This window comes from Helianthus annuus, chromosome 9, assembly GCF_002127325.2.
Source record: "Helianthus annuus cultivar XRQ/B chromosome 9, HanXRQr2.0-SUNRISE, whole genome shotgun sequence".
Classification (NCBI taxonomy): domain Eukaryota; kingdom Viridiplantae; phylum Streptophyta; class Magnoliopsida; order Asterales; family Asteraceae; genus Helianthus; species Helianthus annuus.
In genome coordinates this window covers 15,461,750-15,474,615 of record NC_035441.2, presented here as the reverse complement: position 1 = coordinate 15,474,615, position 12,866 = coordinate 15,461,750, and the positions used below count along the sequence as shown (strand labels likewise).

The window sequence follows — 12,866 nt, the reverse complement described above, 5'->3', positions numbered from 1 at the left end:
ATACCTCAATGTTCTTGTCCAGCAACTGACTGGCGGACACCTTAAGCAACTTAACGACCTCACGCTCAAACAGGGTAAGTGTGACAATAACCATACAGTCCTGAACACGGGTAGGAACCCTGATCCTGGAAAAGATAAAGTATGTTTTAATAACGGAATGAAAAATGAGGTAAGTAAATTATATTATATGTTATCAAAACCTTGGAAATGAAGAAACAGCTTTCGTATTACATGCATCAGTATTACACTCCAAAACTACAACCTCATCGAACCCCTCACTTCCATCTTGTTTATCATCCAAAACTACAACCTCATCGAAACCTTACGATTGCAATTTTTGAACGCATTATATAACCAAGATTCCTTTGAAGTAAAACTCTTTATCGTACCAAGAATGATAACAGACTTTGTCTATGTACAAAAAATATCATTTATAATTAATAACGTTCTAAAAAAACAAACGATAATATTATCAATACCTCGGATATTCCATTTAAACCACCAATAGTACTGAATTCAAAGTCAGTCAGATATTCTTTCGAAGGAGACTTTATAACAGACGAACTCAGCCCAGATAAGCTAGAGGATCTTTCAGCAGATAACTGTGCAATGAAACTGAAATGCATAATAATTGAATTAGTTTGTCTAACAGCTAAACAAATTAAAGACAAAACTAATTATGTTGTTATGATTACAGACCTTTTCTTACAATTTATAATCTCTTGGATGTCACTGTTGATGAATACACGTGTAACATTGTATAAATTGGAAACATACAGGTATCCTATGGAATTAAGAAAATCACGTAACGCTAAAACGAAAAGTTACTTTATAATACACTATAAATAACTAACTACAAAGTTAAAGATAATAAACTTATAATATACCTCCCCAAAACCTGTATTTTCTAAACTGAACAGCAACGACCACATTTTTTTTCTTCTTGATTGATCCTCTGAAACTCTAATATTTGATCAGCATAACCATCCCACAGGGTCACAAAATTTTGGGCATGTCTGATGAAAACAAATTGGTTTGGTTAATAAAATAAAGTTAATATATATATTATAATGAGAGTGTTATATATTAAAAATTAAAAAATTATAATAAAAACGATGATTATTAATTTACTGAAAATCCTCAAGCATGAATGTTGTTCGAGTAGTTCTGGAGCGGTGCAGAAGGAAGTAAAACAATATGCCTTGTTCGTAAATCAAGCGGATGCAGGATTACAAGAACCCTCCGATGTTGGTCAAGAAATAGCTGAAGATCATTATGCATTTTATGGTGGCGGAGACTGGCATGGAATCAAGAAACTCAAACAAAGAAAAAGGTTCGATTTCACAAGGGCAAAGAAAGCAATCACTGAAGCTAATCACAGTGTAATCAAGACCTCCCTTAAACCTAATTATGTTTAGGGGAGAGTATTAGTTATATATGTATATATATAAACATAATTTGTTACATGTATTAAACTTATATGTATTAGATATGTATGTAATAGGACGTATAATCGAATGGCTATGTTGGTCGGATAATACCGTTTCATACAAGCGGTTATTCCCGCCAAAACATAACTGTTCGTATAACCGTATTAGTGAAGACATATATATATGGTTTACCGGCAACAATTACCGGTTACCAAGACATTCATAAATCAGTTTTATTGTTTGTCCATTTTCTTTCAAATCCTTCAATCCATCATGTCTTCAAACCCTCGTATGAACAACCCCCTGTTTCGTGTAAAGACACCAAAACCTCTCCATGATGAACACAATGATCAAAGGCTTCCGCTAACAAGTGGTATCAGAGCCGGTTATGTAAGTGATGATGATTTAAAGCCGTCTTCAACCATGATGCCATGCATGCACTGCACAGAAGAAAAACGTGAACGGAAGTGGATGCAGAGATGTTGTTACTATTGTAACAGACCTGGTCATAAGATTTCTACATGTCAAGAGAAGGAGAAGGATGAAGAATGCCAGTTACTTCGTCTAGCGGTCAATACGGCTACGCAGCAAGATCAAGAGACCGAAAAGAATACACAATCAGATCAAAGACAAGAATTCGTAGTGATCGGAACCGACGGGGGATACTGGTCGGAAATATGGCATGTAAGTAAAACTTTCAAACATCACTTTTCTGGTAATTTAGACATGTTTAAGCGTATGAAGAATATGTCATGTGTTGAAACGGAGACGGGGGAAAACAATTTCTTTTTCATTAGAGGAATCGGGGTTGTTGATATAACAACCGGATCAGAAAAAATTCGAGTACAAAGTGTGTTCTACACACCCGACATTGAAAGAAATGTCTTAAGTATCGATCAACTGATGATTCAAGGATTTACGGTGAAGTTTATGGGTGATGTATGTAAAATATTTCCAACATTTAGTGTTCCTATATATAATAAGAGGAACAATCATACTGGTTTAACTAAGGAGGAAGAGATCGGAGAATTAGAAAAACAATATGTGGTTAGTAAGAATTCCGATCATGAGAAATTCAAAACAGAATTTCTCAATGAATATTTCGAAAATTTGAACATTTCAACCGATGAACCAGACTGGAATGTTCTAATTTTACAAGCAATGGTTTTCAAAGATTTTCAAGATTGCAAGGCCTTATTACACATGCTTGAAGATGAAGACTATGTCTTCAAGTATAAATGCTATCTTGAAACTGTTTTCGAAAACATGGTGGAATGGTTTATTAAAGAGAAACTAGAGATACAATCGAGACCATTACCAGCATATGCAAGTAACAATCGGAAAGTGGGATTATTAGATTTATATATGGCAGTAAAGAGGGAAGGAGGCCACCGGCGAATCACAGAGAATGGTATGTGGTCGATGATAGCAAAGGACACGGGATTCGAGTATGAGGATGGTGAATACATGCGTCTGATATACGCTATGTATTTGGATGTACTTGTATACTATTACAAGTTCAAGTTAACACAAGAAAAAGCCATCGGAATAGAGGAAGAAAAGGTGATGGATCCCCGGCAATGCATGAGTGAAGGTGATATGAACAATACAACTGGTGCAGGTCAATCAGAAACGGCTGAATGTTCGAGTAGTTCTGGAGCGGTCCAGAAGGAAGTAAAACAATATGCCTTGTTCGTAAATCAAGCGGATGCAGGATTACAAGAACCCTCGGATGTTGGTCAGGAAATAGCTGAAGATCATTATGCATTTTATGGTGGCGGAGACTGGCATGGAATCAAGAAACTCAAACAAAGAAAAAGGTTCGATTTCACAAGGGCAAAGAAAGCAATCACTGAAGCTAATCACAGTGTAATCAAGACCTCCCTTAAACCTAATTATGTTTAGGGGAGAGTATTAGTTATATATGTATATATATAAACATAATTTGTTACATGTATTAAACTTATATGTATTAGATATGTATGTAATAGGACGTATAATCGAATGGCTATGTTGGTCGGATAATACCGTTTCATACAAGCGGTTATTCCCGCCAAAACATAACTGTTCGTATAACCGTATTAGTGAAGACATATATATATGGTTTACCGGCAACAATTACCGGTTACCAAGACATTCATAAATCAGTTTTATTGTTTGTCCATTTTCTTTCAAATCCTTCAATCCATCATGTCTTCAAACCCTCGTATGAACAACCCCCTGTTTCGTGTAAAGACACCAAAACCTCTCCATGATGAACACAATGATCAAAGGCTTCCGCTAACAAATGTGATTTTCTTCTCATCCTTCTCATGTTTAGTTTCCTCTTTTGGTTCAAAAGGGAAACTCTTAACGACAAAACCAATGACATCTGAAAAAAGATTTAAATCAAAAAATTGAATACAGATATGTTAATTTAAAGAAAATAGAATTAGAATTCTGTTTATACAAAAAATACCAATAGGCCTTTTGAAAGCCTTTCCGTCGTCATCAGGGTCCTGTTGTATAGACACAAAAGGGGCAAAAGAGAAGCCCCATTCAGATCCAACGGATTCATTGCAGGCAGTGACAATTGTGTGTGCCGTTCAGATTGATTTTCAACACACTTTCAACATACTTCACCTTCTGACGATTCTCACCCAATGATGGATTACGAATTGTCAAACGTTGGTTTTCCTTCAACAAAGCTTGATACTCTGAACATGTCTTTGCCGTAACAAAGGCTTGCATCTTAGCTTACTACCTCATTAGAATGCTTTACTTTATACCATTTTGAAATGTGTAAGGACCCAAACCAAATTGATATTCTTTAAAACGGCCAGTTTTGACCCGAACCCAATTTGAGCCATTGCAAGACCTGACCCACCCGTTTTGACCCCAACCCAGTTTGCCATTGCATGACCTGACCCGTCCATTTTGACCCGAACCCAGTTTGACCTATCGCAGGACCTGACTTGCCCGTTTTGACACATCTAATGACCAGATCTACATGTTTTGTCGGGCAACCATTTTCTTTTATTTTTCTATCTGTATGCTCCATCTTAAATTCTTTGCTGGACCGTAAGATCTAATAAACAGAAACTCAAGCGTTTTATGTCTTTTGATAACCGCAATTTAGTCAACTCACTTCTGTTTTTGGCCGAAATACAGAAGCAGTAGGTAAATACTGACTAAAATCAAGCTTAACTCGTCTAGCAGTTAAACTTTATAGTACACCAACCAAATCTACATTCATTACAAAAAAAAAAAAAAAAAAAAAAAAAGCACCTTACTTGACCAGGATCTGCAATAATTCTTAGAAGGTGTGAATGAGCGATTAAGTTTAGAATGGAAGACATGGTTTGGACTTTGAATAAAAATTAACAATATAAAATAGTATGATAATACAGGACTGTAAAATAGAGAAATTTACATCATTATGATCAACAAAATGGTGGCAACTTAGGCATGCTTTTGTGGGATTGCTTTTCCATTTGATGTTTACAGGATCACATGCACTTCTAACACCATGTGTAGTGGTTTACCCCAATAATGCCCCCACCATTGGGCGTTTTGCGACACGTGGCAGTCTAGTCAGCATGGGGCATTATTGGGGGTTATTGCAAAAGTGGCGTAGTGAGAATAATGCCCAATAACACCCCTTCCAATTATTATTTTTTAATTAAAAACTTAAATAGTGGTCTCCATTAATTGATTGTCAGACCATGTGGGGGTAAGTTGAAAAGTGATTGGTGGGTCAAATATGTACAAAGCGTTATATTTAAAACGCCAAACCATTTTTTTTCAAAAAATACCGCCACATAACGCCCCATGTAATGGGGGTCCGGCGTTTTGCGGCGTTTTTTTTTTCAATTTTTTTAAAAAATACCTAAACAAATTAAAGAAACTAATTAAAGAAAAAAACTAATTATGTTGTTATGATTACAGACCTTTCTTAAAATTTATAATCTCTTGGATGTCACTGTTGATGAATACACGTGTAACATTGTATAAATTGGAAACATACAGGTATCCTGTGGAATTAAGCAAATCACGTAACACTAAAATGAATAGTTACTTTATTTTACACTATAAATAACTAACTACAAAGTTAAAGATAATAAACTTATAATATACCTCCCCAAAACCTGTATTTTCTAAACTGAACAGCAACGACCACATTGTTTTATTCTTGATTGATCCTCTGAAACTCTAATATTTGATCAGCATAACCATCCCACAGGGTCACAAAAATTTGGGCATGTCTGATGAAAACAAATTGGTTTGGTTAATAAAATAAAGTTAATATATATATATATATATATATTATAATATAATGAGAGGGTTATATATTAAAATAAATTATAATAAAAACGATGATTATTAATTTACTGCAAATCCTCAAGCATGAATGTGATTTTCTTCTCATCCTTCCCATGCTTAGTTTCCTCTTTTGGTTCAAAAGGGAAACTCTTAACGACAAAGCCAATGACATATGAAAAAAGATTTAAATCAAAAAATTGAATACAGATATGTTAATTTAAAGAAATATAGAATTAGAATTCTGTTTAAACAAAAAATACCAATAGGACTTTTGAAAGCCTTTCCGTCATCATTAGGGTCCTGTTGTATAGACTCAAAAGGGGCAAAAGAGAAGCCTCATTCGGATCCAACAGATTCATTGCAGGCAGTGACAATTGTGTTGCCGTTCAGATTGATTTTCAACACACACTTTCAACATACTTCACCTTCTGACGATTCTCACCCAATGATAGATTACGAATTGTCAAACATTGGTTTTCCTTCAACAAATTTCATACTCTGAACATGTCTTTGCCGTAACAAAGGCTTGCATCTTAGTGCCCTGACAAAAAAAAAAAAAAAAAAAAAAAACCTTAAAAAAGATCAAGTAAAGCATTATGAGGTAGTAAGCTACTTGGTTACGAAGAAAATGAGGTAAACTTACACTTTCATCCATGAATATCATATCATATCATAGCAAGATTTATGGCATGTATATCAATATGAGATAAAATTAATAATTAATAATTAATTGTTTTTTGACGTGTCAAATATAAGAGATGGATCAACTAATTTCATTTATTTAAAAATAAATTTACGTCAACTTGCATCTATTTTATTTAAAATTGTCAATGATGAAATCATAAGACATAAGTAAATTGAGTATTAATATATAGAGTAAACTGCCAAAATGGTCCCGCATATTTGGTCAATTTTTTGTCACTTTAGTGCAAAACACAAACATTTTAAATCTGAGTCTCCGTGGTTTTAATTTTTGTTGTCATTTTCATCCAAAATCAAAATCTGCTCAAATTTTTCAGTTAACATCCAGTTTTTTTAATCTTTTTCCTCCTTTTTATGGAAGGGCAAAATAGTCTTTTAACGTTTTATTATAATAAATTAAAAAAATTGACCATTTTACCTTTCATTAAAATGGAGGAAAAACAAAAAAAACTGTATGTTAACTGAAAAATATGACCTGATTTTGTTTTTGGATGAAAATGTTAAAAAAAAAAATTGAAACCAGATTCAAAAGATTTGAGTTTTGGACTAAAGTGGCAAAAGTGATTAAATCTCAGGGATCATTTTGACGGTTTACTATAATATATATTTATTGTAAAAATATAGTTACATAAATGAATTTAGAGGATTTTCAAATAAACTGGTTTTTAAAACAAAAATAAGAATTTTAAAGAGAACTTTTAAACTGAATTTTTAGAGGAGGGTATAAATAGTTAAAAAGGGGAAGAATATTAACATTCATGAAAGAAACTATTTTGCTAGTTAGTTTACCCGCCACCATTTACCACCTCTGCTAAATTGGTATATACAACAAATCTATCATAAAGAAGGTGCTTGACTTGAAACACTCACTTATTTGTTGTTTTGATCTTATAAAGTAATATTCAGATGTACGGCAGTTCAAAAAGCTCACGGCTGCTTGGAGCTCGCTTGGATTTAGCTCGGAAAAAGCTCGCTCGATATAGTTTTAAAAAAAAGCCAAGCCGGCTCGGCTCGGTTAGAAAGTGAGCCTAGCTCGGCTCGGCTCGTAACGAGCCGAATTGGCTCGGTTGGTCGCTCGGCTCGGCTTATTTTACTTGTAATATATTTTAATATTATAAACATTATAAATATATTATAAAAAAAACTGATTATTATTTCATATATTTAGGAGTGTAATTTGATATTTATGACATATTTGAAGGTTAACTATCATGCTAATAAACTAATATTGTATTCCATTGAAATTTAAACCTTATTTGTGTTATTAATTGAATAATATTTTAGACGACTGAATTTAAGAGTTATGTATTAATTTTTCTTAATAAAATCCAGCCAAACCAAGCCAGGCTGAGCCAGCTCGGTTTAAAACCAAGCCTAGTTGGAGCTTAGATTTTCAGCTCGGTTTCAAATCCAAGCCGAGCCAGCTCGGTTTCAAATCCAAGCCGAGCCAGCTCGGCTTATAATCAAGCCGAGCCCGAGCTTGCACTGACTCGGCTCGGCTCGGCTCATGAACAAAGGAGGTAACAGCTTCAACCAAGAATTAACATGCTATGGGACTTACAAGTGTGTACTGCTGATTTTATCCTCCAACAGAACCACGATCAAAAGGTGTAGGTTATGCGTTGCGGGTTGTTCAACCGATTGGTTCAGTCAGTCAGTTAACTACAAGTAACCATTTTTTGTTCGGTAATCGGTTAACATGAATACTTCTTCTTGAATCCCAACTTACTAACAGAATGTCCGTGTTATTCACAGCTGTACATAGCAGTCTCTGGATCTTGAGATTATATTAGTAAAACCACAGGACTTAAGCTGCCCCCTAGACCCAATAATCCACAGACCTTTCAATTGAAAAATGTTGTACGGAAGATGTCTTATGCCTGCACCTTCTATATCTAACCTATTCAAGCGTTTCATATCTCCAAATTCCTTGGGCAATTTTTCAACTTGTATACAAAATTGGAGATTCAAATCTCTTAAACTTTCCATCTTACAGATACTGTCTGGGATATCTTGTAAGGATCCACAATCACTTAAGTCGAGTGATTTCAAATGTTTCAACATACAAATGTTATCCGGAAGATGCTTAATCGTTTTCATTGACAAACATAGCTTCTCTAAACTTTGTAACTGGTACAGATCATTGGGCACCTCCGGAATACTGCCTATAAGAGTGAGCTCTCTTAAATGTTGTAAACCACAAATGCTTGTTGAAAACGACTCAAGGTTTGTGCAAGCACACAGACCAAAAGATATAATCTTCTCAATATTTCCACTCGATGAGGGTAGAGGTTCCCGATATGTACAATTAAACTGAAACTTAGGCAAATTACTGTCTGGATGCAGTGGGCATATATCTAGGGACTTCGCAACTAAGTACAGTCTAGCTACATTATAAGGACCATGTACGTCATTCGATTTGTTAACATAAAAATTTTTAAACCTTGAGCAACCGTTGAAGTTAAAGTAGACAAGATTTTTTAGACAACCCACGGGAGCGTGAATTTCTTGAAGGTAATAACATCCTTCAAGATCTAACTCCTTGAGATGTGGAGTCATCTCGAGATTGAGGTTACTCACCTTAGAACCACCAAGGCAGAGGAATTGGAGCTCTGGACATTCAACGGGCATGTGGAGTTCTACAAAGTCATAACATCCTTTGAGATTTAAGCTTTCAAGATTTGGAGTAATCCCGAGGTTAAGGTTACGCACCTTAGAACCACTAAGATTGAGGGATTTGATGTTTAGACATTCAACATGCGAGTGGAGTTCTACAAATTCATTACATTGTTCAAGATTTAACTTCTCGAGATTTGGAGCCAAAAGGTTAAGGTCACTCACCTTAGAACCTTTAAGGTTGAGAAATTCGAGCTTTGAACATTCAACAGGCATGTGGAGTTCTACAAAATCATTACACATCATTCAAGATTTAACTCCTGGAGATGTGGAGTCATCCCAAGGTTAAGTTTACTCACCTTGGAACCACTAAGGTAGAGGAATTCGAGGCTCGAACACTCAACGGGCAAGTGGAGTTCTACTAATTCTTTACACCCATCGATATATAATACCTCAAGGTGTGGAGTCATCCTAAGGTTAAGGTTACTCACCTTAGAACCACTAAGATTTATGAATTTGAGCTTTGGACATTCAACAGGCATGTGGAGTTCTTCAAAATAATTACATCCTTCAAGATTTAACTCCTCGAGATGTGGAGTCATCCCAAGGTTAAGTTTACTCACCTTGGAACCACTGAGGTAGAGGAATTCGAGACTCAAACACTCAACGGGCAAGTGGAGTTCTACTAATTCTTTACATCCATCGATATGTAATACCTCAAGGTGTGGAATCATACCAAGGTTAAGATTACTCACCTTAGAACTAGTGAGATCGAGGAATTTGAGCTTTGGACATTCAACGGGGATGTGTAGTTTGTAAAAGTCACAACATCCTTCCAGATCTAACTTTTCGAGATTTGGAGTCATACTAAGGTCAAAGGTTTCTAACTTTGAATATCTGAGGTCAATGAATCTTATCTTATTTAGAACCTATCATCAGAAAAGAAAAAAATATCAGTGTAATGACAAAATAAAATATAATATTATAATGCATGATGGCAAAACGACAGATCAACCATTGTTCTACCTTTTTTTCTCCTCCTTCCCAAAGTTCAGATATATTGCTCCCGACCATTTCAAGGTTAACGAGCTTATTTGCTTGAAACGGTTGAGGTAAAGACCGAAAAGGGTATTTGGGCCAATATAGACATTGTAAAGCATCTGGTAAATATTGGCTAACTTCATCAACAGCCCATACTATATCTCCTTTATGCACGGAATGAAATCTAAGTTCCCTCATTTTCCTAAGACCTCTCATAATAGTTGTTGGTTGGAGAGTCGTGTATTTAAGTATAATACTTCTTGTTGCTTCAGTACTACCCTGTAAAAACGTATATGAAATTTTGGTCAAACCAAATAAAAATGTTCTAGTTTCCATTCATATAAACTTAACTTTACCATTTCATAAACCAATATATCTTCAATTTCCTCTTTAATCCATAATCGACTATGCTTGCTAGGCTCAAGAGGGTACAAACCACGGACAATATTCCAGCCCATTTCTTCTATATGGTCATGGAAACGCAAACCGTCATTATCAGAAATAGTTATCAAAGATTTCTGCTCAAGAACTTTTAAACCAATATGAGCATTAAACCCACAACTTTCAAGTATTCTTATTGAGTCATTTTTCCCTTCACCTTTCAGTATGCATACAACATCTAAGAATATTTCTTTCTCATCATTCTCTAGGCCATTATAGCTTAGTTCCAATCTTTTCAAAGTTTTCTCCAAAGGAATGGTTTTTAGTCTTTCTATGGTGTCTACCCATTCATGCTCAGTTCTACCACAAAGATGTGAACCCAAAACTTTGATTGTTAAGGGAAGACCGGCAGCATAATGTACAACTTTTCTTAATAGCTCTTCATACCCTTGATCTGGAATCTCCCTCCCAAATGCATGCCTACTAAAGAGGCAAATTGCTTCCTCATCCGATAACAGAGTGACATCATGAATAACATTCACTCGTTGTGCTACTAACACTTGCTCATCTCTTGTGGTGATGATGATTCTACTTCCCGGCTTAAACCATGTAGTCTCACCTGCTAATGCTTCAAGCTGGTCTATATCATCCACATCATCTAGAACTACAAGAACCTTTCTATTAGGCATCATCCTTTTCATCATACTTTTTCCATCAGACACACCAGCTACAACAATGGTTTGATCATTTAATACAGATGAAAGGATCTGCTTTTGCAAATCCTTCAACCCAGACAAAGAGCCTTTTGAAACTTCTCTCACATCTTCAACAAAGCTCTTACCTTCAAACCAGATGGATATATGATCAAAAACAGCTCTCGCCAATGTCGTCTTCCCGCCACCTCCAATCCCCTTGATCCCTATCATCCGAACATCATCTAAATCAAGTTCCAAAGATGAAATTACGTCCCTTACCCTAGTCTCCATGCCTACTAACTTCATATCGATGCTCAAGTTAATTAGATGTAGCTTTAGTGATATGTCTTGAACGATTTGTTGGATAAATTTTGCTTCATGCCTGTGTGTTAAAAAAAATTCGACTAAATTACTTATAATCCCACATGAAACCTTAGATGACACGGATGTCCCTATTAAAAACAAATTAGAAAGAAACGAAAGTGAAGAATACCCGTTGAAAGTGTTCTTCAACTCCATCCCAGCGAGGTCGGCTGCTTCTTTTAGAGCATTTTTCCATCTTCCAACATCATTTTCCTTTTCCTATTTGCCAAAGTGCAAAACTTTCTTTAGTATTAACAAATCATTTTAGTGAACAAATACAAATGAAGTGATAAGGATGTTACCAGAGTTGCATCTTCCAACGTCCTCTTCCTCTTCCTTGTCAACTGTTCAAAGGCTTCCCCAACTAGCCCACTTTGTTTTCGGACTTCGGTGGGTTCCACATCATAGAAGATGGGGTAAGCAGTATGCTCGGCTGTCTTCTGGCACTTGATAATCTCCACGAGCTCGTCTAAGCACCAGGATGAAGATGCATAGTTCTTGGAGAACACAATTATGTAAAATCTCGAGTCTTGTATGGATCTGATTAGCTGCTCCTTGATCCTTTCACCTTTGTCGATTGTTTCATCATCTTTGTAAGTAATAATGCCTTTATTCACAAGAGCAACATAGAGATGATCAACGAAGGTTTTGCGGGTGTCTTCACCCCGGAAACTCAAAAACACATCGTACTTGAACCTCTTTTGAACTGATGAAGTAGAAGCCATTGAATGGAATGTATGATTTAAGGATCGAACGGAATGAAATGAAATATTGATTAATTGGGGGAAAGTTTAGCGAGCCGAATGAAGAACCATCAGGAGGAGTTAGATATTTTGTTTGGAAAGCAAAGAAAGTACATGCAATTACGTGGGCAACCTACAGCCTCTTATTTAGTCAAGAAAAAAGATAAGATTCTCATAATCTGAAATTTCAACGAAAATAATAGGAAGTTTCCACAAAAACGTTCCATTTTACAACTTCTTATAATCCCTAAAATAAATCTGTACATTGTTAAAATTTTCTAACTCGTGAAGCATAATAAATTACAAAAAAAAATACATAAAAAATAAATGTTTATAATATATGTTCCACTTAGCTAAGACTACGGAACAAACTCTTACGGTTTCATAGAAAGCGACAAACTAAACGCCTAGGGTTGATTAGATTTATTGGACCGGCTAACAAATATCAGGGCGACCGAAGAAACCAAAAACCAGACTTATCACTGACTAAACCAAGAACAGACGCTTTGATTTTTAGTTTTGGGAATAACCCGATACTTGGTTCATTTCAGTCGCAGCACACTTCAAAAAATAAATTTAACGAAACAGAATTA

General features: G+C 35.4%; 2 protein-coding genes across 3 annotated transcripts; both read right to left on the bottom strand.

The window, feature by feature from the left end:
• Positions 1-3,415: 3,415 nt before the first annotated feature.
• LOC110877223 (disease resistance protein RPV1) lies at positions 3,416-12,352 on the bottom strand. 2 transcript variants are annotated; one of them, XM_035977343.1, is made up of 7 exons: positions 11,833-12,331; positions 11,661-11,749; positions 10,448-11,549; positions 10,077-10,370; positions 7,996-9,979; positions 5,993-6,273; positions 3,416-3,801 (listed from the first exon to the last, which is right to left on the bottom strand). In XM_035977343.1, exons 1-5 carry the CDS (start codon positions 12,253-12,255, stop codon positions 9,353-9,355), a joined length of 2,535 nt encoding a protein of 844 aa, XP_035833236.1. In that variant the 5' UTR covers positions 12,256-12,331; the 3' UTR covers positions 3,416-3,801; positions 5,993-6,273; positions 7,996-9,352. The 2 variants fall into 2 exon arrangements, with proteins under 2 accessions (XP_035833236.1, XP_021981076.1); XM_022125384.2 differs by lacking the exon at positions 3,416-3,801 and having other exon boundaries at positions 5,906-6,273; positions 11,833-12,352.
• On the bottom strand, positions 6,186-9,353 carry LOC118481659 (disease resistance protein RUN1-like). Its single transcript, XM_035976833.1, has 2 exons — positions 8,335-9,353; positions 6,186-6,273 (listed from the first exon to the last, which is right to left on the bottom strand). The coding sequence occupies exons 1-2, from the start codon at positions 9,351-9,353 to the stop codon at positions 6,186-6,188; spliced, it is 1,107 nt and encodes a 368-aa protein (XP_035832726.1).
• Positions 12,353-12,866: the final 514 nt, after the last annotated feature.

Coding starts and splice junctions, on each gene's coding strand:
- LOC118481659 (XM_035976833.1), bottom strand. CDS start 9,353: ATGTGTAATGATTTTGTAGAACTCCACATGCCTGTTGAATGTTCAAAG. Junction 6,274..8,334: donor GATATGAAACGCTTGAATAG/GTTAGATATAGA, acceptor TTTTTTTGTCAG/GGCACTAAGATGCAAGCCTT.
- LOC110877223 (XM_022125384.2), bottom strand. CDS start 12,255: ATGGCTTCTACTTCATCAGTTCAAAAGAGGTTCAAGTACGATGTGTTT. Junction 11,550..11,660: donor TTGAAGAACACTTTCAACGG/GTATTCTTCACT, acceptor TTTAACACACAG/GCATGAAGCAAAATTTATCC. Junction 9,980..10,076: donor GGGAAGGAGGAGAAAAAAAG/GTAGAACAATGG, acceptor TTCTGATGATAG/GTTCTAAATAAGATAAGATT.